Source organism: Natrix helvetica (assembly GCF_964273705.1).
Source record: "Natrix helvetica genome assembly, chromosome: 7".
NCBI classification, from domain to species: domain Eukaryota; kingdom Metazoa; phylum Chordata; class Lepidosauria; order Squamata; family Natricidae; genus Natrix; species Natrix helvetica.
In genome coordinates, this window is record NC_138558.1 from 44,421,742 (window position 1) to 44,448,378 (window position 26,637).

At 38.5% G+C, this 26,637-nt stretch overlaps 2 protein-coding genes across 6 annotated transcripts in view; one reads left to right on the top strand and one right to left on the bottom strand.

Moving 5' to 3' along the window:
* Nucleotides 1–26,637, top strand: part of FAT1 (FAT atypical cadherin 1) — a 489,274-nt gene that overhangs the window by 382,177 nt on the left and 80,460 nt on the right. The gene's annotated exons all lie outside the window — the stretch shown is intronic.
* On the bottom strand, nt 1,052–20,528 carry TLR3 (toll like receptor 3). Of its 5 annotated transcripts, none has more exons than XM_081959253.1 (5): nt 20,286–20,528; nt 13,481–13,925; nt 7,901–8,092; nt 4,888–6,698; nt 1,052–1,659 (listed from the first exon to the last, which is right to left on the bottom strand). In XM_081959253.1, the coding sequence occupies exons 2-5, from the start codon at nt 13,919–13,921 to the stop codon at nt 1,431–1,433; spliced, it is 2,673 nt and encodes an 890-aa protein (XP_081815379.1). In that variant the 5' UTR covers nt 13,922–13,925; nt 20,286–20,528; the 3' UTR covers nt 1,052–1,430. The 5 variants fall into 5 exon arrangements, with proteins under 5 accessions (XP_081815379.1, XP_081815381.1, XP_081815380.1 ...); XM_081959255.1 differs by having other exon boundaries at nt 19,821–20,528; XM_081959254.1 differs by having other exon boundaries at nt 19,522–20,528.

Genomic DNA, 26,637 nt, shown 5'->3' on the forward strand with positions numbered 1-26,637 from the left:
TTCTGGAAAAATGTCATTCCTACCTCCTGGAGTCACTGGATTGCTTCCTGCAGCTTTTTGGAAGTTGTATTGCACTCTCCAGTATGTCCCACTTTCATATACGAGAAATCAATTTGTGGAAAAACACTGCTTCTTTGTTCTTTCTAAATTTTATTACCCAAAAGATAAAATTTATCCAAATAAATATGCACATCAATTTTATTTTCTATATGCACTTTTGTATAAAAATGTTATCAACATGAACGGAAGCTGAAGATTTTCTAAATCAAGCTCTAAATCTTGTAAGTTTATGTGCTGTTGATTAAAATACATTCAACAATCTACTAATATGTGGAAGATAATAATGTATTTTTTTATCCTTAGTTCCTAGAAGAGGAAGAGAAACAAACTGGGAGAAGAATCTTATTGTTATGGATGTAGGATCTGAACATTTTACATGTAACAGTTATGGAGCCTGGTTCATCTCATGAATTGAAAGAATCCTGTGCTTATAGAAGGACCAAGTTGGGTCACCAGTTATATCTGAGAACATAAATTCAAATATAGTGATAAATGAACTGGAATCAGATGTCTTGTTAGGGTGTTTGGGGAGCTGGGTCAGAACATCCTCTTTTCTAGTGCATCAGATATTTGGATTCTACTCTTTACGTTTCTTTTTTCCAGTAATATTATGGAGCAAAGACAAAAGCTTAACTTACTTGCAGCTCCTATTTCTGGGTAAGAAAGTGGAGAGAGACCGAAGTATTGGGAATGTGCAAATTGTCCTATGCATGAACTGTGCTGGGTATAGACCAGCTAGTTTTGAGCGGTCAGAAAAAGGCAAGATGGCAGCCTCCCACTGTGGCTACACAATAGAAAAAGGCACGTCATGAGAAGATCAGTGTGCAGGATGATTCCCAAGTGAGATTGTGTGGGTAAGGCAAAGGTTGGCATAGAGTGAATAGAGGAGTGGAGCAGCTGTGAGTAAGCAGTGAAAGGAAATTGCTGAAAAGATTGGTGGACAAGCTTCAATATGAACCACATGAAGAGAAGGAGAGAGATTAGTCTGGGATTTAAAATCAACTACATTTTTATTTAATACATATCCTACTTTTGGTCTCACGTCCAAAATACTTTCACTGTCTTTTGTAGCAAACATTTGATGTTCCCGAATGCTACTCGTTCATTTTGTATGTTTGGATACAACTTTTTTTCCCTTACTCGCGAACACATCTTTAAAAGATCCCTCCGTTTGGGGCATTAGGAAACTATATGCCGGAGTAGAATTTAGCTCCACCTGCTTCACCCTTCGCTCTTTCTGCCCGAAAGAGAATGAAAAAAAAATCCTTGGTTTTACATTTACTTCTTTTTCAATATTGTATTTTTAGTGTGGTATTTTAACCACTGGGTGAATTACCCAGAAATGCATACAATATTCTTCTTAAAACAAATTATATTATCCTACTATTGGACTGAAGTGCTGATTTCAATTGCTGGTAAAAGGCATCCAAACGTTCTTTCTGCACAGGCCACTCCAAGATACAACGAGATTTGAACATTGCTCTTCGTAAACAAAGTGCATTCTTTAACTTGTAATCAGGAATATCATGTCGAAAAATTAGTATAATAGAATCCCGACTTTGTTCAATGGCTTGTTGTATAGCATGATAAACTTTGAACCTGAAGAAAACAAAGACATGTTTTGGCTTAGTAGGCTTACTTATAAGTTTCAGAAACATGTATCTTTATGATGCAATAACTCTCTTGAACATTTAGAATCAGTAATACTTTTAAAAGACTTAAATTGTTTACTGTCATAGAATCCCAGAATTCAAAGGAACCTCTTAAGCTACCATGTCCAATTATCTGTTTAGGGCAAAAATATTCAAACTAAGCTATCTTTCTCAATATCCAGGGGAAAAAATGATTAAAAAATATTGTAAATCCTAAAAAATGATAAGGGTGCATGTGTAGATACAGTGAAGGAATGCTAAAAATGGGTATGGTTCAATTTTATACGGATTCTACAGTTGTTGAAATTCATTTTTCCTCATGAATCTATACTCAGTACCCCATAATGACAAAGTTGAAAACAGGGTTTTAGAAATGTCTGTAAATCTATTAAAAAGAAAAAAAAACTATAATATAACTGGCATAAGACCCTTTGCAACAATACTTGAAATTTAGTTCAGGTGCCTCCCATTTTTCTTGATAATTGCTGGCATATTTCTATACCTTGATTGTAGTCAATCTGTGGTATTCTACTACTGGATTGAAGTGCTGTGGTAAATTAAATTGATTGGACATGATTTGGAAAGGCACACACCTCTCTATAGAAGTCTTCACAGCTGACAATGTGTACTGTAGCATGAGGTCAAAGGAACTGCCTGCAGAGCTCAAAGATGGGATTATTGCAAAGCCCAGATCTGGGGAAGGCTACGATAAAATTTCTGCTGCACTGAAGAGCATAGTGGCCTCCATAATTCTAAAATGGAAGAAGTTTGGAACAACCATGACTCTTCCAAGAACTGTCAAATTGAGCAATTGGGGGAGAAGGGCGTCAGTAAGAGAAGTGGCCATGAATTCAATGGTCGTGACTGAGCTCCAGAGATCCTGTGTGGAGATGGCACAAAGTTCCAGAAGGACAACCATCACTGCAGCCATCCACCGATCTAGGCTTTATGGCAGAGTGCTAGACAGTCGCCCCTTCTCAGTGCAAAACACATGAAAACCCATTTGGTGTTTGCAGAAAAGCACCTGAGGACTCTCAGACTGTGAAGAACAAGATTCTCTGGTCTGATGAAACGAAGATTTAACACTTTGGCATCAATTATAAATGTTATGTCTGTAGGAGACAAGGTACCACTCATCACCTGCCCAATATCATCCCAACAGTGAAGTGTGACAGCATCATGCTGTGGAGGTATTTTTCAATAGCAGGGAACCAGAAGATTGGTCAGTGTTGAAGGAAAGCTGAATGGAGCAAAGTACAGGAATATCCTCAATGAAAACCTGTTCCATAGTGCTCAGGACCTCCGACTGGGATGAAGGTTCACTTTCCAACATGACAACGATCTTAAGCACTCAGTCAAAACAACACAGGAGTAGCTTAGGGACAAGGCAGTGAATGATGATGACACAATGATGGTGAACCTTTTCAGCACTGAATATCCAAACTGGAATGTGTACGTGTTTCAACGCGTGCTGGAGCGCTAAAAACCCAAAGACAAGCAAATGCATTGACCAGCTGGTCTGGGTTTCCGTCACTCGAATGCACACAAACACCAGCTGGCCAGCACATATGCAGACACCTGAAACCGAAGAACAGCTGGTGATGGCACGCATGCCCACAATACAGGCTCTGCGTGCCCCCTCCGGCACACATGATAGGTTCGCCATCACAGTCCTAGATTGACTTGAACCCTATTGAACTTATCTGGAGGAACCTGGAAAATGGCTGTCCACCAACAGCCGCCATCCAACCTGACAGAGCTTGAGAGGATTTGCAGGGAAAAATGGCAGAAAATCCCCTAATCCAGGTGTGCAAAGCTTGTTGTATCATACCAAAAAGACTCAAGGCTGTAGTTGCTGCCAAAGGTACTCATCGAAGTCAATGTGCCAATGTGATATTTCACTTTTTCTTTTTAATAAATTTACAGACATTTCTAAAATTCTTTTTTCACTTTGTCATTATGGGGTACTAAGTGTACATTAATGAGAGGGAAAAATGAATTTCAACAACTGTAGAATCAGGCCGCAGCATAACAAAAGTGAAAGGGATCTGAATACTTTCTGAATTCATTGTATGCCTGATGACTGGAAGAATTTAGTTCTTGTGCTTTTATATAAAGGGAAAGATAGCAGCACTATATGAGAAATGAAGTTGGGAGTTTTGCATAATTCTGATTGAAAATGTACAAGCGGTGGAAATCTATCATCATTTTTATAAGCATTTTTCCTAGAATTCATTTTAAATAGTTCTTCCCTTCTATGAAGTGCTTTGGGTTATATTTCATTAACATATGCTTTATGTGCACACTGTTGAGTTGCGAACTTTATCCCAAAAGTTGTGAAAATGTAGATTTTAATACACAAGCATGTCCTAATTTACTTATAAAGATTTAAGAAATACAAATTGTGAACCTCACATACAGAAATGAGCCAGACAGATTTGCCTGCCAACCTGAAATGTTATGTATGTTACTTCCACTAGAAAACAAGGTATTGAGAGCATTTTAAAGTGACACAAGTTGTATGTTTCACACTGATGATTTTAGATTTGTAATTCTAGCCCCTGCAAAAGCCTTGATAAAGCCTGAAAACTATCATTTCCCAAATAAATTTCAGGACCTTGATGTAAAAGGCTGTCAAGAAGGCAGTCTTCTTTGTCTACTAGCAGACAAAGTTTATACTCCTGTAAATATTACTGTTTGAAAGAATTTACCCAGGACTGTTAATTTATGGCAACATTCCTGCTCAAATAGCTGCATCATTCATATTATAATTAAGCAATAGAAGTAATAAATAAAATACCTTAATAATGCATTTCATATACTTTTTGCCTTGTCAAAAGTAAATTCGCTTAAATGCAATAGAGCAGCCTTGAAATTTAACAAAAATCAGCTCTATTTTTTGAAAGCACAACCTGGTATTTTGTGAATAAGACGTGTGACATGAAAAATAAACTCCTGTGCTGTTTAACTTGCACAATCGAAAATCTCAAAATTTCCACAGTAATACATGGAATTCATCCTTCAAGTTAAAGGATTACCACCACCTTCTTTTAAACATAAGAAAATACAATTCCTTAGCTGGAAATCCTGACAATTCACAGAAACGGCTTTAAAATTAAAGACATGTCCTAAAACCCCAAATAAAATGGCCATTATTTAAATATTTTCAACTTACCTTGTGCACCAGGGGTCTTTTAAGAGATGTTTAGTTACAATAAATATGACCTTTCTACTTCTCTGTATGCTATTGACGATGGCTTCAAATTCAGATATTCCAGCTTCAAAATCTCGTTCTTCTAAACAGAATCGAATGGCTGGTTGATTATTTTCGAGGGTAATAAAGTTCTTGGATACCCAGTTCATATCCTTCTTGGCATGAATGATGTAGGCATCATATTCAAATTGCTGTTGTTGTCTATCTATTTCTTTGACGCCCAATACTCTGTTTACAGCCACAGTATACATAAATTTAATTCTCCATCCTTCAAAGTGAACAAGCATAGCTATAAAGATGAGCAATAATATAGTAGTAGTGCACAAAATGAATACCAGTTTAAAGGGGGCGTTATCACATATAGAAGTATCGAACTGTGCTACTGAATTAGAGTGATATTTGGGTGGAGTGTTGCATTGATAATTGTTTAAATTTGAGATGTATGTTTTATTGCTATTGAGCCAAGTAACAAACCAAGCTATACTGTCACAAGTACAGTCGAATGGATTTGAAGCCATATTTAATACTTTTAGATGTTTGAAAACAGCACCAAACACTTTTTCATCAATAGCTGTGACCATATTCTTCTGGAGGAAGAGAGAGCTCAGAGATGTCAGATCATCAAAAACAGACTTGGGAAGCAGATTCAAGAGATTGGAATCTAAATTCAAGCTTCTCAATAAAGATAAGCCATAGAAAGCCTTGTGTGGGATCTCATCAAAGCCATTTGATTCTAAATCCAGTAGACGGAGGTTGTGAAGGTCTTTGAGAAAAAGAACAGGACCGTCTGGGTTGGTGTGTTTCCAAAGTCGAGCCAGATTATTGTGCTGCAGGTCAAGAATTTCAAGCTGATGCAGCCCATCAAATATATCATCCTTTATGTTAGCAATATTGTTGTTACCCATATCCAGGATTGTCAAATTCTTTAATTTACGAAACGGTGAGGGGTTGATTGCAAGATTACTGCAGCGTACCTTTCTCATTCTCAGCTTTCGAAGGCTTGGAATAAGAGAGAATGATTCACTTGTCAAATTCAACTGATAGTTATATGAAAGATACAGTGTCTCAATATTACTAAGACCTTGAAATTCCTGACCTGTAAGGTTCTGTTTAATATTATTTAAACCTAAATCAAGCATTTTTAGTTGACTCAGCCAAGAAAAAGCTTTGGGCTTGATGGAAATGATTCCAGCTTTTGTTAGATTGAGAAACTGCAGGGAAGAATTTGCAAGTGAAGCAAATGTCATATTTGTTATTGAATTTATATTGCACTGACATAAACTCAAGTTTTTCAAATTTTCTAAACCTTTAAACGTATGGGGAGTAATCTCTAGAAATCTATTACCATCCATAATAAGGTAGTTCAAATGAGTTAGCCACTGGAACGCCGAATCAATTATTCTGACATGTGAATTTTCCAAGTTCAAATAGTTCAGATTTTGAAGCCCATAAAGAGAATGAGAAGACAGTCTTGTAATATTGTTATTCATTAGATTTAGTTCTTTTAAATTTGAAAAATATATAAATGAGGCATTTTCAATAACAGACAAATAATTATTTGGTAGGTTTAAAATGGTAAGGTTTGTTTTACTCATTCCACTAAAGGTCAGATTGGAAATCCGTGAAAGTTGCACTTTGCTCATTGAAAGGTTCTGTATTTTTGTGCCAGATAATTCCAGACAAAGTTTCTCTGTGCCATCAGCTCCCAATGGAACGTTGTTCAGATCGAGGCCATATATATTTTCAATAGCTTGGAAACAGCCTGGTTGAAACTAGAAATAATAATTAAAATGTTTTAAAATTATTCCACATGACAGAAACGTTGAGTCTCCCCATAATCACGCACACACCCATTTTGAGCCAATTCAGAGCATAATTTGAGGATCCTCCTCAGTTCATGGCTCCTACTCAAAGAGCAGTTGGCAGTTGTACAGTAGCTAGGAGGATCTTTGCTCAGCTGTGTGTTGTGTACCAGTTATGGCCTTTCCTGGAGATGGAGTCACTGTGCCTGGTCATTCATGCTCTGGTCATCTTCTGCTTGGATTATTGCAATGCATTCTAGATGGGGCCACCCTTGAAAAGTAGACAGAAGCTTCCGCTGGTATAGAATGCAGCCTTGTGCATATAATACCTCTGCTGTGCAACCTGCATTGGATGCCAGTTTGCTTCAGTGCAATTTAAAGTGTTGGTTATACTTCCTTCATGGCATGGAACCAGTTTACCTACAGAAATGTCTCTGCCTATTACTTCACCCCATCCCTCCTGATTAGGCAGGGAAGGTATGTTGCCGACCCTGTCATTTAAAGAATTCCAACTGGGAGGGGGGTCCAGGAAGAAACCCTTCTCTGCCATTGCCTCCACTCTTTGGAACATTCTCCCTCTTCCAGATGCAAGGTGGGCCCCCACTGTCCTGGCATTTCAAAAACATCTAAGAACCTGGCTCTGCCATCTCACGTGGGGCTCACAGAGGACCACACAGCTGTGGAGATGTTAGTGCCCTGAAGGTCATCCCCAAGCCTTTTAATTAGCTTTTAATGTTGAATTTTAACTATGCTTGGCTCATATTTAAATCTTATATACAGTTTTTGTGTTTTCATATTTTATTTGTACACCATCCAGAGTCCCTCAGTGAGGGTGATGGGCAGTTTCTAAATTTGATAAATTATTAAAAACTGCTCCCTCTCCAATTTTCATAGAATCTAGGGGTCCAAATTAGACAATACTTAACTCAGGTTGCAATGCAATGAAGGCAATGGCTGGAGCTATGTGCAAAGGGGCTGGCAGAATGTGGATTTTTTTTAAAAAAAAAGAACAACATTTAAGTGGCACAATGCATATGGATTTTCATGCAAATAATGTGAGATTTGAGAGAGGGGGGAAGGGAGGGAGAGGGAGGGAGAGACGATCCTCTTTAATCCTAAGTATTCTTATTCTTTCAGGCCACCAAGACCCTAGGCATGATGATTTTGTTTACCTCTTTTATTGGGTTTGATGAAAGGTCCAATCTTTTTAATGAAGAGTTAGCAAGAAAGTATAGATCTTCTTTATTTAATTTTGTAATTTGGTTTTGAGACATCACAAGCTCTTGTAGATTTCCTAATTGCTGCTGAGACCCTAATTTTATAGAACTTAGGTGATTATGAGAGACATCCAGGAAAACCAAATTCTAGCAAAGAGAAAAAGGAAATAAAGAAAGCAATTATCCGTGTTATATTCCTCTTATGTGTTGCAAGTCTTCTATTTTCTATTAGGTTTTCTGATTAAAGCTATTGTTGTGCAGTGCTCTGGATCTGATACAACATCACAGCCAGGACGTGCATACAGCTCTTTGAGAAAACCTCACATCAAATTCAGAAGCCAAAAGCACAATCTCAGGAAAAAGCAAGCTGCTTTAAGCAGTACCATCCATATGCTCTATATGGCATTTTTTAAAAACTGCAAAGCACTGTACATCCCTAGTTCAACCATGTGCAACACTAGCTAGAAAAAATCTAGGTAGTCTCTCCCAGTTATAGCAAATTTGATACCTAAACAAAAAACATTAATTTGACAATTATCCTCACGTTCTTGCACTGACACAGAAGACTAAACTCTACACATACACCTAAGGGAAATGAAGAAACAGTACATAAGAACAGGCAGTTTGTACACTTCATTTTTGGATCACAACTCTCATGTAAAGTAGCCAGGACCTTAAGAGTCTGATAATTACGATTCCGCTTCCGGTTGTTGAGAACGACGGATGTGTTCGTCCGCCCTGCACTCTCTTGGTGGGCTCCCCTCGGCTTGGGGGGGGGGCACAGGGTTGAAGGGGCACCCTGCCGTAGGGGCTGCTCGCTGGGGGTCCCCTGGATCGGCGGCTGCCACGGGGGGCCCTCCGGCATTGCCCCAGGAGCCGAGAGGTGAGAGGGGGTGCGCCTTCGTTTCGAGACAGCTGGATGATCGACAATTTGAAGGCTACAGCTGAAGTGTGGTGAGATGGGAACCCTCCCCAATTCTCCTTCTGATATTTAAATGAAAGATCGTCAGCTTTTTAAAAGACTTTCAATCTTTTCCTGGGAAGTGTGATTGGAGGGAGGGGGATTCCCTTCCCCTTGGAAAAGCGGCTTTGGATTTACCTCCTCTCTCTCGGAGGAGAGAGAGAGAGCTTTAAAAGGGATCACACTCATTATAAGCAATGGCAAAATGACTTTCTTAATGCAATTGTGAAAGAAAAGTGAGGATCGACTTCTTTAAAAATTTTGAAAACTTTTGACTTGTTGCTTCCCGATCTCCGGGGCTGGCGAAGCAAGATGGCATACTTCCTCCATCTTTATGCTCTTTGAAATTAAGACTCCTCCTATGAAAATTGCTGGCACTATACTTTTGCCTCCGTGACTCTCAGAAACATCTCTTGCTGCATAATATCTTGGATATCTTGGATTTGGAATAACTGAATTAATTGACTGGACTTGAACTATATAGAAGGTTTCTACTCCTGTCTGGACTGCCTGCCTCATGGTCTCTCTTGGTTGTGCTTTTCAACAGTCGCCATTTCTTTGTATGGACATACATATCTCTGAGCTTTTTTTCATGATGCCCCCAAAGAAACCACCACCTGGGAAATCAGGATCCGCCCCAGCATCCTCAACATCCAGCCCAATTGGACAGCAGTCACTAACATCGTTTCTACCTAAAGCCCCTGAAGAGGAATCAGTAACTCATCAGCTGCTCCAAAAGATTTTAAAAGGGCAGGATGAACTGAAAAATCAGTTGAGAGAAATGAATGAACAGCTCAGACAAAATCAAAACCAAACTGCACAAAACAAACAAAGATTGGACGTTCTGGAGGAGGGGACAGCTGAGATGAGGGGGGGAGGTGAGGGTGGTCCAGAGAGGAAATTTAGAGCTTGAGAACCACATGATAAAAATGGAATTTGAAAGGATGTCTTTTTTCCTTAGATTTCAAAACGTAATTGAGACTGACAATGAAGACCTAAAAGAGATCATGACAACAATGTTAGCTGAATATATTAAAAAAGACAAACAGCAATTAGGATGGGATATTGACTTGGTTTATAGAGTTAACTCAGCTTATGCTAGAACACATAATGTTCCAAGAGAGGTTCATATTAAATTTCTTAGAAAGGCTACAAGAGATGAAATTCTGGGGGCACAAAGGGGGCAAACATTAAAATATAAGGACAAAGAGATAGCCACCCTGAAACAAATCCCGAAGAAAGTAAGAGATAAGAGGAAAAAATATTCAATACTAGCAAAAAAATTATTTGATAAGGGATTTTGGTTTCGGTGGCTTTTGCCAGAAGGTATGCTGATTTTCTGGGAGGGCACCAGAGTTAGAATTAATACAATTATGGAGGCGGAGGCCTTCATGGAAAAAAACAAAGCTCTCCTAGACAAAGCGGATAGTAGCCTCCATAACTGTAGTGATTCTAGTTCTAGTGCCCTCCCAAAAAATCAGCATGCCTTCTGGTAACAACCATTTAAACCAGACCCCCTTGTCATATAATTTTTTTGCTAAAGAGGAATATTTCTTCCTCTTATCTCTTATTTTCTTTGGGATCTGTTTGAGAATGGTTATTTCTTTATATTCATATTTTAGTGGTCCACCCCTTTGAGCTCGTAGAACCTCATCTCTTGTGGGTTTTCTAAGAAATTTTACATGAACTTCCCTTGGAACATTATGTGTTCTTGCATATGCTGAGTTAATCCTATAAATCAGGTCAATATCCCACCCACATTGTTGTTTATCTCTATTAATATATTCAGCTAATATTGTGGTCATAATCTCCTTAAGATCTTCATCCTCTGCTTTTTCCAGGTTTTGAAACCTAAGGAAAAAAGACATCCTTTCAAATTCTATCTTTATCATGTGATTTTCAAATTCTAGACTCCCCCTTTGGATTGTTCTAACCTCTTCCCTCACCCCAACCGCTCCTTCCTCCAGTATACCTATTCCCTGTTCATTTTGTGTGACTTGTTGTTGCGTTGCTCTGAGCCGATCGTTTAGGTCTGCAAGTTGTTTTTTTATTTTGTCCTGTCCCTTTAAGAGAGATTAAAGCATCTGTTGAGTAGATAAATCCTTTGAGCTTTCTTCAGGGGCTTTAAGTTGTAAAAAGGACCCCAATTGTGATTGATGGATGACAGGACTGGAAGTAGACGATGTCGGGGCCGAAGAAGTCTTGCCGGTCGGTACTTTTTTCGGGGCCATCATAAGGCTCAGAGGCTGCTCGAAATGGCGTCTGCAGGAGGGCACAGCCGGTAGAGATCACAAGGCAAACAAATCCAAGGGAGAGTAAATCTTCTAATCAGGTCAATTAGATAAGTCCAAATGTTCCAAGTCCAAGGGAAAAAAGTTTTAGAGAGGCTCCTAGAGGTCTCTGGGGATGAGACTAGTTCAGAGCCATAAAATCTTGCAAGGAATGAATCTTTTCTGTAAGGATGAAGAAGAAGGAGGAAGTGGCCATCTTGGCTCAGCCTTCACGGGCGGTCAGAAGACAACATCCAAAGTTCTCATACATAGTTCAAAGCCAGTTCAGCCATCCTCTCTCACGCAATTGCAGTCCAAAATTATTTTCCCATTATTGATAGAGAGTGAAAGTAGTTTTTAAACTCCCTCTCTCTCCTGCATGGAGAGAGATTTTACAAGCGCCGCTTTTCCAAGGGGGGTGGATTCCCCCACTTCCAATTGTTTTCCTTCCAAAATTGAAACCGAGTTCCAAACAAGCTGCAATCCATCCAATAAACAAACCAATAAAAGATTTGGGAAGACCTCCCCCTCACCGCACTTCAGCTGTATCTTCTTCTTCAATTTAAAACCTCCCAGAGCCATCTGGCGAAGAGGCGACATCATTCGCCCCCCCAGTGCTCCCCGGCGCCTAGGCGAAGCTGGGAAAAATGCCCCCGCCGGCTGCCGCCGCTGCGGGAAGTGCCAGCAAGCCGCCTTTCGGCAGGATACCCTTCGCTCGGGTCTCCTGTGCTCCTTTCGGAACCCGCCAAGGGAGCGATCGGCGGACTACACGTCCGTCGCCATTCGGTCCCGGAAGCGGAACAATACAATGAATCCTTTTGTTAGATACAAAGTAAATGATTGAAATTATTAAAAGACATAATGTAAAAATAAGCTGTCAAGATCTAATTAAGCAACAACATTTTGTTTATCATTTTGTAAAAGTTATGAGACTTGGGGGGAATACCATTTCCTGGTTTGCGTGTTGGGCCATTTTTCGCATTCCCCAGGTTCCTAGAAAGGCTCTGGGGCCTGGGGAGGGTGAAAAATGGACCTACTGGGCCCACTGGAAGTCAGAAAACAAGCTGTTTCTGGCCTCTGTGGGGCAGGGGAAGGCATTTTCGCCCTCCCCAGGTTCCAAGAAAGCCGTGGGCACATGCGTGGGGCAGCCAGGAGGTCAGAACAGTGTGCATGCGCAGGGGGCTCATTAAATTATGGGGTGGCACGTGAGCACATGTGATAGCATATAAATAGCATGAGCATGTGTGATAGTGCACTTGTGTGCTTTTGGCACCCACGGTGAAAAGGTTTCTCCATCACTGCCCTAACACGTTGTCAAGGAAAACAAAATCTAAGATAGTCACATATAACTTGAAACTTTCCAGGTGTTTTGGAATTGTGAACTATAGACCCATCAGACCTGGTAGGTACTAGATTGAAAAAAGGTGATATGAGGCCACAGGAGAATTCAACCAACAACCGTCTCAAAGGCTTACTGTAAGGGAATTTATTTCATGCTACCCTTTTGGCATTGGTATCTTTTGATTGCATCCTTAATGTTCAGTGTATTTCTTTTCAGATTTTTGTTCTACAAAGATTATGGCTGAATTTATTTCAAAACTAAAATCACCAAAATCAAGGGGGGGGGGAAACCTTTTAAGTCATTTATATAGAATAAAAATCCCGATGCAGTAATAATGCAAGGAAGTGGTTTCCAGAATGACAATTGGGAACAGAAACGCATCAATCTGTATCAATTTAGATGGCAAGTACAGAATTTCAGAGAAGCAATTTGCAGAAATTTACATGCTATTATGACAGGAATCCATATTATGTATCTTGCAGTATAAACTGCATAAAAAAGAAGGCCATATTCAATACATACACATCCCAGACATATATGTATGTTTATCTTCATTTATGTACTCAATTCTAATTCTGACTCAGAACAGGCAGCATGTCTATATGCCAACCATACAGTTACATTTTAAAGCAGAATATGAAATAACAAGAAACACAAGACTAGAAAAAAAATGGATAAAAGCACACATTTGAGTGCAATAATCTAAGTAGCAAAAAAATCACAGTGTTTACGGAAGGCATTAAACCCATTTCTATTAAACATATCTTTTACTCTACTGTGAAATGGCTCCATCAAAGAAGCTAGAGAATCAATAACAGTTAAAAGAATTATTATTTAGGGAAAAGATGCTAGTATAACTCAATAAAGTCATATCCACATACGGTCATGTCATGCTATCCTTAATGTAGTAGAACCTTCAATCACATGAACTCAGAAAATAGCAGGTCAAAGCTCGGACTTACCTTCAGATTTTTGAAAGGATCATTTTTTGTATTCAGAATGTTGAATCCCACATTAAGATTTCTCAGATTGGTACAGGAAGTAAAAACTTCTCCATATAATGTACGCAACTGATTGTGCTCCAGCCGCAATGTCTCTAAGAAAGGTAAACTGAGGCACAAGTCAATCCCTAGTTTAGATATGGAATTGAACCCCACATTTAAATAAACAAGCTGATTGTACTTTGTAAGGTTTTTAGGCGGCAGTGTTTTCAGCTGGTTATGTGAAATATCCAACGCTGTTATATCAGCTGGGAGATTGGAGGGAATTTGATCAAGCTTTAAATGACTACAGTCTGCCGTTTTATCTGTGATTTTACAGATATTCTGAATTGACCCACAATTAGTTGGGATAATGAAAAGGATGAAAGGCAAGCATGTCCAGCACTTCAGAAGCTTCCTCATTTTCCTGAAAGGAAAGAAATATTTATTTATTTAAAATAAATGTTTCCTTTCTGAATGTACTGTATACATATAGACAGACAGATACAATTCCCTTTTGAAGTAAGCAGTGTCATGCAAACCCATGAAATAAGGCATGAGATAAGGAAATTACAGCTAAACACTACTGCTATTTTCTAAGTCTTCCCATACTACAGGGGTGTCCAAACTTGGGAACTTTAAGACTTGTGGACTTCAACTCCCAGAATGGGGAATTCTGGGAGTTGAAGTCCACAAGTCTTAAAGTTCCCAAGTTTGGACACCCCTGCCATACTATATTTGCTTCTTTCTTCATACTGTACAGCTTCTGGTTCAAGTTTTATCCTTTCTCTTCTTCAGATTCACATCAACCTTATCCAATTATACTTTTTTTAAATTCTTCCTTTTCTCAACCTATTTCCTTTTCCTTCGCATATTTCCCCTGCAATTCCAACATTATGCCTTCAAGATCAGTATGCTTGCTTGATTCTCAATTTTGTATTCAATGTTCATCTGTCTGTGCCTGTCTGTCTATCTGTCTGTCTGTCTGTCTGTCTGTCTGTCTGTCACTAAAACTCATCATGACTTTTAACCTGGTGAAAAACTGCATCATAGGCAACCTTTTTTTGAACCAGGGTAACTCAAATGGGCTAATGTACAAAATATACAACCTGAGACCTATGACTCCCGAGGACATGAAATTTGGGCACATTGTGGCTGCTTCAGTGCTGCTGGCAGCTGCTGTGCTTTTGATGCAGTCATGTGATCTTAATTTTCAATATTCCATCACAGTTCCCCAGATAGTTTTGCCTTCCTTCACTCCCTTCCCTTCCCAGCAGCAGCCACTTAGCTAACTACTATGAAGGAAGGGTTATTTCTGATGCCAGATTCCTGCCAGAAAACTCAATGGGGGAAGCCAGCAGGAAGTCAGAAATCCCTCTGACTCCCACAACTTTTTTGCCTGTCCTTGGTCATTCTGTTTCTTAGTTTAGGTGAGGAAATATGTTTGAAATGATGACCCAAAGGGGCCTGGGTTGCCCAGTTTATTCTAAACCTTATCTCTTATTTAACCATAAACATTTAACTTCATGTTTCTTCTGAAATACACAACTTTCATTTCCATATAATAAAGGAAGCCAATGCAAGCTCTTCTACACGGACATTTTCGCTTCTTTCAAAATTCATTCCTAACCATAGTTTGGTTTGGTTTGGTTTATTTGGATTTATATGCCGCCCTTCTCCAAAAGGACTCAGGGCGGCGTACAACATTAAAAAACACACATCCCAAAAGTTTAAAAAGATTAAATCCATTTCCAAAAAAACAAACCAAATTTTTTAAAAAAACAATACACTTAAAATAAGTTAAAATTAAATCTAACCATAGATCAGATTCTACTCATTTCCATTCCATCAGTATTTATACTTTCTCATTTTATAAATAACCTACATCTGAAGACCTGAAGGACCAGGTTAGGGACAGATCATGCTGGAGAAATTCTACCTATGTGATTGCAAAGAGTAAACACTGATGACATGTAATCAATAATCAATCATTCATTCATTCATTCATTCTACTGTTTGTTAGAGTATAATTTGCATCAGTCCATTTTATTTTATCTATCAAATCCAACTACAGAAAGTCCTTGTTTAACAACCAAGCAACTACAGGTAGTCCTTAAGTTACGACCACAATTAAACCCCAAATTTATGTGGCTTAGTGAAACACTTGTTCAGTGAGTTTTGTCTCATTTTATCACTTCCTTTGCCACAGTTGTTAAGTGAGTCACATGGTTACTAAATGAATCTGGCTTCCCCATTGACTTTGCTTGTCAGAAGGTTGCAAAAGGTGATCACAAGACTCCAGGACCCTGCAACTGTCATAAACATGAACCAGTTGCCAAGCATCTGAATTTTGATCATATGACCATAGGGATGCTGCAACGGTTGTAAGTGTGAGAAATAGTCATAAGTCACTTTTTCAGAGATATTGTAACTGTAAATGGGCAGCAAATGAACTGTTATAGGCCGAGGACTACCTGCATTCAAACTTACAATAGCACTGAATGAGAGGCAGTGTGTCCAGTCCTCAAAATCCCAGGTGTCACAGTGTCCTTGCAGTCACATAATCATGATATGAGCAGTTGGTACCTGGCCTGGATTTCTTACAGTTTCGGTGTCTGCAATTTGCTGTCAGCTTTGCACCAGCAGACGTCAATAAGGAAAGTGGCAAGAAGTTGGAAGTCCTTAGCAACCTGTGTGGTCCTCATTTAACAACAGCAATGGGAGGAGGGGGGCTTACCAAAATTGCACAGTCACGTAACATTTCACTTATGACCACTTTGCTTAGCAATAGAAATTATAGTCCTAATTACTGTTAAGCAAAGACTACATGTACCTTGTTATTTGAGACAATAGACCTCGTCTCTTTGCTTATGCCCATGTTGCATTTAATCTATTAAGAGAGATTAAACTACCTTCTAATATTTATTAATGCAGGTCTTCTATTTTCCCTCTCTGTGTGGTTACAGTAATTTCATTCTATTTCTTACATTTCTTTTCTTCCACAGATAAAGTTCCCCCAAACCCAATCTTGACATTAGCAGAGTGATCTGCCCCATATTTCGAACCACTCATCATCTTTATATCCTTCACAAATTCTCTCAATATTTCATCATAAGCAATCAAATCAATATATGTTTTTGGATTTATTAATTTTCCATGTTCACATATACAGATTTATGCATCACTCCAGGGTGAAAGGTTTACCCAGTCACCACTCCCATTCATGTCTGATAATAATAATCTTTTATTATTTTAGTATTCTGACTCGCCTCAGTCCCACCCATCAATTGATGTCACAAAACAGAATAATTTCCCCCGGGGTCATATTCACATACACATAATATTCCCCCAAACTTCTGGTTTTAACCCCGATTTTATTTTGCATTTTCAATAAGGTATTTATTTTAGGAACTACTATGCCATTATTCTAATAACTTTAAGGTTATTAGAACCTAATATTGGTGGTATTTCTTGGGTATATTTTCTGATCCAGAAAAAAAGGAACTCCAGATCAAAATCCATTTCCGTGGAGGAATATGTAAACCTACAACTTCAGTAGCAGCTCATGAAAATGGGTTTATTGATTTTATTCTACCACCTACTGACTATTGTCCACAGCCCCAGATCCCAGGGACAAGAATGCAGGAACCTAGTGCATGCCAAAAACAAAGGCTTTCTAACCAGGTGTTTTCCACAGCTTTATCTCCATTCTTATAAATTACATTAATACCTTTGCTAATACAATAGGAAGAAACTAATTATCAATATACAAATTTCATTTTTGTTTATCTTCGATTTTTAAAAATGCTTATAGGGTGGTAACTCAACTTTTTGTGTAGCTGTGACTTTAAGTCATAGAAATTTCTGATATGCATCCTTTATATCTTTTGTCTTGAAGATTTATATCTGTTTTTGCTCTCTTTGATATCTGGGTTTCCTACTATTTTCTAATTAACTTTTTCTAAGTATTTTATTACTAGAGCAGAAAATACTCAGTGCTAATTAAACAATTGTGATAGGAAATAAGTTTCCTGATGAGTATTTATATGTCAAATGTACAAAGAAACTATCTATTTGTAATTTTCCAGTTTTTCAAAGTTTGCACTTAAAACTTTGCACTTAAAAAGTTGATAACATTGCTTGGTTCTTTCTAAAAATCAGTCATATTTTCTTTTGTATAGAAAAGAGAAAGCCTAATAGAAACACATTCATTTATGTTCTTTATATCCCATGTTTCTCTTGGTATATTTGTCTACAATATTTCCCAGATAAATACATGTAACTGTATTTCTGCAATTTAGGTGAAAAGTAACTTATGTGTAGATACTTAAGAGCAAATCTTTCATTCACCAAACTAATCGAAGGAATACAATTTTTTCTTTTGTCTTTTTATTAGTAAATTTCATTATAAAGGATGGATATAAAATGGTTTAAGGCTTAAGAGTGTTAAGTCAGAAACTCTTTTCAACCATATGATTTCTCCCCATTAACAAAGTCTGTCTTAAAGTCTTATTTCCTCTCTTCTTGGTTTCAGTGTATACCTGCGGTGCTAAGGCAGAAATGCGGAGAAATAGAATGAAAATATCTTAAGCATTTTGAAAAATGTTTGCTGTTTCAAGCTGGGCCACCTGCTGCAATAGACCTGCAGTTAATTTGATTGCTCCGAGGACCAAGTAAGGGGAAGCACATCCTGTTTTCTCACAGGTGGCAAGTGCACAGAGCAGCTCTACTCAATTCTGAAAATAAAATTTAAAAAAGCTACACTACCCATACAAAAGACTTTTGAATTGTTTGACATTTGTTTTAAGTTCCCCTTTGTTTCACCAGAAGCTCCAACGTTCTCTAAATAGATCCTGCTTGTGTAAATCAATAGGCAGGAATTTAAATATTTTCACCTTGCATTGTTTTGCAATGAATATTCCTACATAAACAATCTCATTTTCTGGTAGGCTAAATGGCTATTCTCAGCTGTTGTGAAGCTATGGAGATTGGCTTGTAGGATTTTGCCCTGGGCTACTCTATCGTATACCCTTGCCACTTTCTACTCCTACCTTTCAGTGCTATTAATCATCAATAGTGTCTCGATTCTGTCCAATGCCATTTTCCCTGGGGATGATTTGTATGCAAATGAAGTGTTTCTGGCAAAAGCAATAAAACTCTACAAAACAACACTTCAAAAGGAGTGACAGTAAGAGACCCACATTGCAAAAAGTTAGCTATTCCAATAACATTTTCAAGGGAACGTATCCCAAAAGGTAACTAAATATTCATTTAAATAAGTCTAATGTGAGCTGGAAGAGAGATGCCCCATTTCTTTCTTTCCTCACCCAGGTTTCTCCTGATTGGTTGGAATTAGAAGTCCCAGAGTTCCTAGCAAACTGGATGCCCTTCTGCCTTATAAAATGCTGGGAATTAGTGTTCCAATCCATTTTTCCTTGGTCCCTGGTTAACTTCAACATAACCTATTGTTCAACAGAACAGCTTCTATTTTCAGGCATTTATTATACATTACAGTATTATACCAGCCACACACATTGAGAGGGATGGCCTTTTCTTTAAAAACAAGCTTTAACTATTACATTGGTAAGCAGAATGTGAAATCGGAAAAAAAAAGTGCTACCTGTTTATCAAGACACACAGATCTGATTCATGCATCTTAAGTCAAGGTTAGCTACTAAAAGCATCTTGATTTATTCGCAACCTAAGCCCCAATCAAACCAGCTTACAAATACTAAAATCAAACATTTTGATAAAACATTTACTTTAATCAAACTGCAATGACCATCTTCATTCTTTTAACCTCAATCTGCTTTAGAGGCGATGAGAACAATCTGCTATGGACTGAATAAGGGTTAAAAGTGAGGTTGCCAAGGTTTCAACAAACTCCTTCAGCTAATAAATATCTGATGCATATGTGATATTAACCCATTGTGGGGAAATCACAACCCAGAGTTAAGCAGCAAAAACCAGTGAACAAATGGGTATATATTTCCTTTCAGTAGCAAAAGGAAGTACAATCTTACCAGAAAAGTATCCAATGGTCCTTGAAAACAGACCTGCCCCCAACTTCCAGAGGAAGCCCAGCATTATAGGTTCGATTCCAGACCTCACTTAAACTGAACAACTTCCGATTAGAACACCAACCTACGCAGCTCTTTACTCATAGGTGACTATTATTGGAACTAAATATTGATTTAGTGGCACTAGTTCACTTTATAGCACTGTTTATTTTCCCCAAACTGGACTCCCAAGTTTGAAAGACACTGTTTTAAAGCAACCCGTGGGACCACCAGTCTTTATCTTAAATTCCCTCTCCCTTTACCTTTTTAATAGACTGCGGTTTTCTTTCGAAAGGAGAATAAATGAAAGGTGTTTTCAATCCCTTAAGCCTCAATTCCTGAAACTAAAAGGTCTTTCAGACAGCCGCCAAAGAAGGCAGGGCTTTTAACTGAAGAACAACCAAAGGCTCCGGGCCTGCTGGAAATTGTGGCCACAACAAAGCAGAGCAGGAGCAATGCGCTATTTTCCCCGCATTTCATCAAGCTCGCTTTTCCAGTCGCCTCGGGTAGGGTGTGTAACAGCCAGCTATAAATTGAGCTCCTGTCCCTTCTCATGCAGCCGTACAATCTTTTTTTTTTTTTAAGAGAAGGGCAAAAAGTTTTGATCTTTAACTAAGAACTTGCGCGGTGCAAAAAAAGAAAGACAAAATCCAGAGTAGAAAAACACCCAATAGCAATTTCCCTCTCCGCTCGTCTGCCCCGCGCCAAAATAAAAGTGTTAAAGTTACTCTTTTAAGTTTCCGGTTAGATCTGTCGTCTCTTTTCTTCGGAGGCTGCAGGAAAAAGTCTTCAAACACTTTTGCTCGCTCTCTCGCGCTCTCGTAGACAATCCAGGTCACAAGAAACTGCGGAAGGGAACTCGAAGGCTGGGCGCTGAACGAGCAACTACGGACAACATTAAAAAAAAAGTGTCTGCAATTTCTATCTCGTAAAATCACCTAACCCGAAACGAAACCCAGCTTGTCTTGAACACTTCCCAGTCCTGCCCTCCTCCACTGCGCACACACCGCCCCCTGTGCAAATATCCCGCGGGCATAAGTCAATCATATACTGAACCCGCAGAAACAGCGGAGTGTTTTCCCCCGAAGGAAGCAGATTTCATTTGTTTGCAGACTGTGGGAGGGGAAGTTGTTTCTTTCTTAGAATCTCATGTCTCTAAAGTTTTTGTCCCTGCAGACACAATCAACTGGTGATTACCAGTGTGGATGCATACATTGACAGAGGCAACAGTCAGCCATCAACGTCAGCTGTCAATCTAACCTATCCCAGAGTAGAAAGCATAAGATAGCCAAAATAAGTGAACTGTTGAACAAAATAACTGATTGGTGCATGAAAGTGACCAATGTGTTTTTGATAGGCAAAAAAGGAAAGAGGATGAATGAAAATGCATCAAATAAATTGGCAACTACATTTCATGATTGCCAAACAGTAGCCTATCTTAAATTATCCTTTACATACAGTAGATACCATCCTAAATGTTGGCCTTTACCTTGCTCGCTATTCAAGACTTAAGTAGATTTATGCCACATTTCCATTTTGGAAAATAACCATATTTGTTCCTAATGAAACTTCCCCAGGGCTAAAATGTGAAAAATATATTGCATTTCCATTGTCTACCACAGGGGTCCCAACCCCCAGTTCAGGGACTGGCACCAGTCTGTGGCATGCCAGCAACCAGGCCATGCAAACAAGCAAAGCCATGCAAATATAAATATATATTATATTTATTAAATTTATAGACCGCCCCCTCTCCCCGAAGGGACTCGGGGCGGTGTACAGACAACACAATAAAAAAACAGTATACAAAATCAAATACTCTTAGATACCCATAAAATCAAATTAAATACTAGGCTGTACAGTATGATAAAAATTAAAAAACAACCTAAAAAACTACCACTAAAAATTTAAGATACAGGCTAGAAGGATTAAAACTACGGATAGGCCAGGCCAGCTAAGTTGAACAGGTGGGTCTTAAGCTTCTTGCGGAAGGAGCAGAGATCAGTGATTATTCTAATATCGAGGGGGAGGTCATTCCAGAGGGTCGGATATTTGGGGGATGTAGGCAGCATGTGAAACCACAGCATGTTTTTCTGTGTCCTAGAAAAACCTCTCTCCGTGGAACTGGTTTCTGGTGCCCAAAAGGTTGGGGACCACTGTTCTATCATCACCTTTAAGGCAGATGACTACTTCAAGAGAGCAAGTAACTATAATCTTTGGCTGAGGAGCAAGCAGCTGGTTTCCTCAGAACATCCTTGAGGTTCCCAGGGTTAATACTGCAGAATTGGACAGGATACAAATGCAGTAAATAGTACATGGGGGATTCCATATAGATCTGGAGGGCAACTAGGACGATTGTTTTGTAAGACAAGCCTGTTTATTTGAAGAAGCTATCAGTCAGAGCTAAGAGAGGAGACACTGTCATGAGGGGATGACAACTTTTGAAAAACCTAAAGGTTGTAGAAATGGGATTTGAACTGCATCATCTTAGTCATATTTGGGGGAAGATTAGAGGTAGAGAACTAGTGAACAGATGACAGGAGATTGGATTTTAAAAAAACCAAGACTGGGAGGAGATAATCTCCACCATTCCTTACTTAGTTCACTTTTCATTTATTTTATATAAAAGTCTAGACAGAAAGGAGACAATGGTTTCATGCCTGTGTGTAACTTGGCCCAGTTTCATCAAATAATGGGAAACAGTTATGGGAACTGAAATTGGGAGATCCTGCAGCATCTCTTGTATTTGCAGCACACAGCTTCAGTACAACCGAGGTAAAGAGTATTCATGCCTCATTGTTTCTTTAGAGACAGTGTACTTCTTGGAAGCGAAATAAAATTGTTCAGCACAAAAAGACAAAACCCCAGTGTTAATAGATATTTACTAATATTGAATAAAATATTGCTACAAAGGTTATTAATACCAAGTTTATTATAGCATTGAGAAATTGGATCTACTCTTTGTTTTCTTTGCCTTCCTCATCTAGACCACAATCCAAACGTTATATGAGGAAGTGATTCTTTACCCCCGTCAGAAAAAAACCATGCTATTTAGTAGTGATATTATATCAATATTTCCTTCTACTATCATAAAAGCTTCCAGCTACTGTCTTGTTCAGCAATGACATTTTAAAAAGATGACATAGACCTGTGATGGCGAACTTATGGCACACGTGCCAGAAGTGGCATGCAGAGCCCTCTCTGTGGACACACACGCCATTGCCAGCTGCTCTTACTGGTTTCCAGTGCGCACATGTGCTCCGGGCAGCTGGTCTTCGCAGGTGCCAGTGCCAGAAAATGGCCCAAAAAATGGCCAAAAAACCAGGGTATTTTTTCAGACTGTTTTCGGGCCATTTTGGGGACTTTTTCCAGGTGTTCTTGGCCCGAAAAATGGCCTGAAAACAGCCAAAAAACCGGCATGTGTGCACTGGCCAGCTTGTCTTAGGATTTTTGGTGCTCCAGTGTGCACAAAGACCAGCTGGCCGGCATGCATGCACATGCTGGAAACCCGAAGACCAACTGGCTGTTCTTCAGATTTCCAGCACTCCAGTGCACACATATGCAAACACATTCTGGTTTGGGCACTCAGTGCCAAAAAGGTTTGCCATCACTGAACTAGACAGAACCCTTCACAAACATCGTTTGAAATTGCACTTGTTGCATTATCCACCATCTTCTACAGACTCAAGGATAGGCAGAAGGCACTTCATCCTGCAACCAGAAAGAGCCTTGACACTTATTGTAGCCTAGCAACACCTTGCCCAAAGCAAGGGCATTTTTGGAATACTAATGCTGGCCAGGTAATCTGCCACTCCCAAACAGTTGCTAAAGATATGCTTAATAAAATTCTTAGAATCACATCTAATTTGCATCCTCAAAATAGCAAAATAGCAAAATAGAAAGATTTCCCACCTTCTATATTGGCTTTCCTTCACAGATATACAAACCCAAAAGATCAGATACACACTCTTTTTCTCTTTCTCATCCTTTTTTAAATCAACCATGTGTATTTTACAGAGGAGTAGAAACCCTATAAAACTGTAGGAGATCTAATACACTTCTACATGAAATTCCTGAGCTGGTTTGAAAATAGTTGTGTACTTTGTGTTTCCCATGTTGAATTGATTTATTTCTAATTCCACAAAGGAATATCACCTATTGCCCAACTGCTTCTGAGTATTTGAGAATAAAAGTGGTGATATAAGAAGGCAAGGGTTTCCTTATAAGTTACTGGTTTAAGGAAAGGAAGTATGAAAGTTCATGCATTTTGGAACAAAAGATTTCCATAAGGAGAGAAAGGAGATTTCTCCCAACTTTTTCAGATTGATCCAGAAAAATAATTCAAGATTTTCTGATTTCGGAAAAGGAGGTAGAGATGTCAATTAATTTCCAGATTAATCTAAGGTAAATTTGGAAGACCATCCATGCTTTCTGGAGAGTTATAGAAGCTTATCTCAAATTTATATAAGACTTACTCTCAAACTGTTTGCCCCATATGCCATTTGAGTCTTAAGCCTCCCGCTTAGAAATTATGCCTACTAGCTTAGAAATGCCTTCATTTACCTTCCTTGAATTTCCTAAGGTAGCATGCTCTTCTGATTCTGGTATATGGAAAAGATAATTCTTTCACAATCTATACTATATTTCTGACAACTAAAATGTGAAAATAAAAATAATTCAACTTTATAGCTGTATAACCTCAAGACATGTGCCTAAAAATTCAGCTCCATCATCTCTCGTTTGGAAAAAAACCAATCTGAGAAGTGATAGACAAAATTAAACTTTATTTGGGGGAAAATTTAATCTGGTCTGTTCTCTGTTTTTCCTAACTTGTAGCTTCTCTCCTTCAGTAGTTCTGCAATAAAGTTTGTTTGTTTTGTCTTGCAAGGGGTAATTTGTCTGTCTACATGACCAGGAGATCAACTTACCTACCTCAAAATTTTGCATGAGACAGAGAAAGTTGAAATGCAGGCTGTTATTATTTATGACAATGTGGCAGTCAAGTTGACATATGTAATACATTGTTTAAGTTTATTTTCTTATTAGTAGTTTTAAAAAACAGCAACTTTTTTTACTATGTTAAATTAACATGTAGTTGACTCTTTGGTCCTTTTTGTGGCTGATAGCAAGATGCATGGCTGTTTTAAACTTCTTTGATTTTTGAAAAAGTATTTTGTCTGGAAGTTGAGTCATGGCAACTGAACTTCTCGTCTTGGACACAAAAAACCTATTGTATATGACTGAGAATCTTAATTGACTTAAAAAGGATTTTATTGCAATGGATTTGTACTGTATTTTTCAGCAGGCAGGAAAGAAATCCAAATACTGTGACCAAAAGCATCAGGTTTACAAAGAGTTTTATTTGAGGAGGCTTGAAAAGATTAGGTTTATTCGCCACATTTATCCAAATAAAATGTGAAACATTCCATAATTGGAAGCAGAATGGCAATTGAGGCACCACAACGTGAAAAGTAAAGACCATGAAAGGAAAATAATTCAATAACTTAGTTTGCTAGCAACTTCAAATATAAATATTAAAGTAATATTGTCAATTGACATATTGACATTTGAGATTCAACAGAAATTTCATAAGTTACAACTTACCGGTAGCTCCGGTGGGGAGAAATTTGGGAGAACCCCTTCAAATCCCTTACTCATCTCACTATAAATAAGGATGGGAAATTCTTTTTATAGTTTCAAATTTATGTATTTAATCTCAACTAATATTAAAGTTATTTTCTGGGCACGTTTGTAGTTTTTGCATTTGTTTTTGTTTTTTTATTTAGTTGTTTAAAACTTCTCACTCTCTCCCTCCAATTATCTATCTATCTAAATATTTTATTCCTTACCTAGTTTATCCTAAGCCATGATGTAGAAGAGCAGGCAGAGCTGTGGTGGGCCAAGTTAAATGTGCCATCAATTTAGAGTCCTTACATTGCCAGAAACCATACAAGTTCACTTTGAATTTGAATTCCTTTGACGCTTATCTAGCAACCATTAGGTGACCAGATTCTTGTTCACATACTTGTATAAGACTTCCGTGCTGCAACTTAATACATGGTCCTGATTTTTTGCACCTGATACAGGATGATAAAAACATCAGGTAGTTGCATGAAATTAAGTTCTTTATTCTTCGCTCAAAAGCAATGACAACAAGCTGTTAGGTACGCAGCTGCAAAGACTGCTTCACTTCATCAAGCACCAGTTATTTACATTACAATCAGCCCCCCCCCCATAGAATACCAATCCTTTAAAGCCACCAATCTTAAAGAAAACAAAATGAGGCATGGTTTCTAGGACAATAGAGGTGCAAATGCTTAAATAAAAAAATCTATCATAGTTTAATTTTTGAGATTAGCTTTCCAGTGAACTTCCTTTCATGTTTTAGTTGCTTATGGGCAATATTTCTTCCATTATTTTTCACAGGAACCTATTTTAGGATAACTGAAAATTTTGTGTGGTGGGGAAGGGTTGTTACTATGAGACAGACAGACAGACAGACAGACAGACAGACAGACAGACAAGTAAGTATGTTTCTCTCTGACATGGTAGCTATTAAAGTTCCTTTAATTCTGTTCAATGCCAAGCAGGGAGCCTGTTTACCAATAACTAAAAATAGATTGAGGCTAAATGGTTTCTGTTTCCTGAAAGATAAGAGGACCTACTGTTCTTTTCACTCACTTCCTTCTTATCAGCTAGCTGGACAGGAGGAGCCTGGATTATTTTTGCATTTATTTTTTCTTCTTTTCTGATAAAGGAGAATATTTGTAGCTCAGGGATGAAATGATGAGTCTTTGGCCTCTCTGTTGTTTTCTGAGATTAACATCAGACAAACAGTCAAGAAGTAAACAATACCCCAATCAAGGAACTGCCAAGCAACCTCCAAAACCATTCTTGCCATTCTTTGTGTGTGTGTTTGTGTGTGCGCACATGTGGGTGGGGGAAGGGGGGAAGGGTTGTTACTCTGCGAGAGAGAGAGAGAGAGAGAGAGAGAGAGAGAGAGAGAGAGAGAGAGGAGGAGAGACAGACAGATAGACAGACAGACAGACAGACAGACAAGTAAGTATGTTTCTCTCTGACACG

Bases quoted from the DNA above. Each gene is read 5' to 3' on its own strand.
- TLR3 (XM_081959253.1), bottom strand. From the start codon at position 13,921: ATGAGGAAGCTTCTGAAGTGCTGGACATGCTTGCCTTTCATCCTTTTC. The intron at 8,093-13,480 runs GTAAGTCCGAGC...TCTCTTTGCTAG, and splicing joins ATCCTTTCAAAAATCTGAAG to AATTTGGTTTTCCTGGATGT. The intron at 6,699-7,900 runs GTAAACAAAATC...TATTATTTCTAG, and splicing joins CATCAAACCCAATAAAAGAG to TTTCAACCAGGCTGTTTCCA.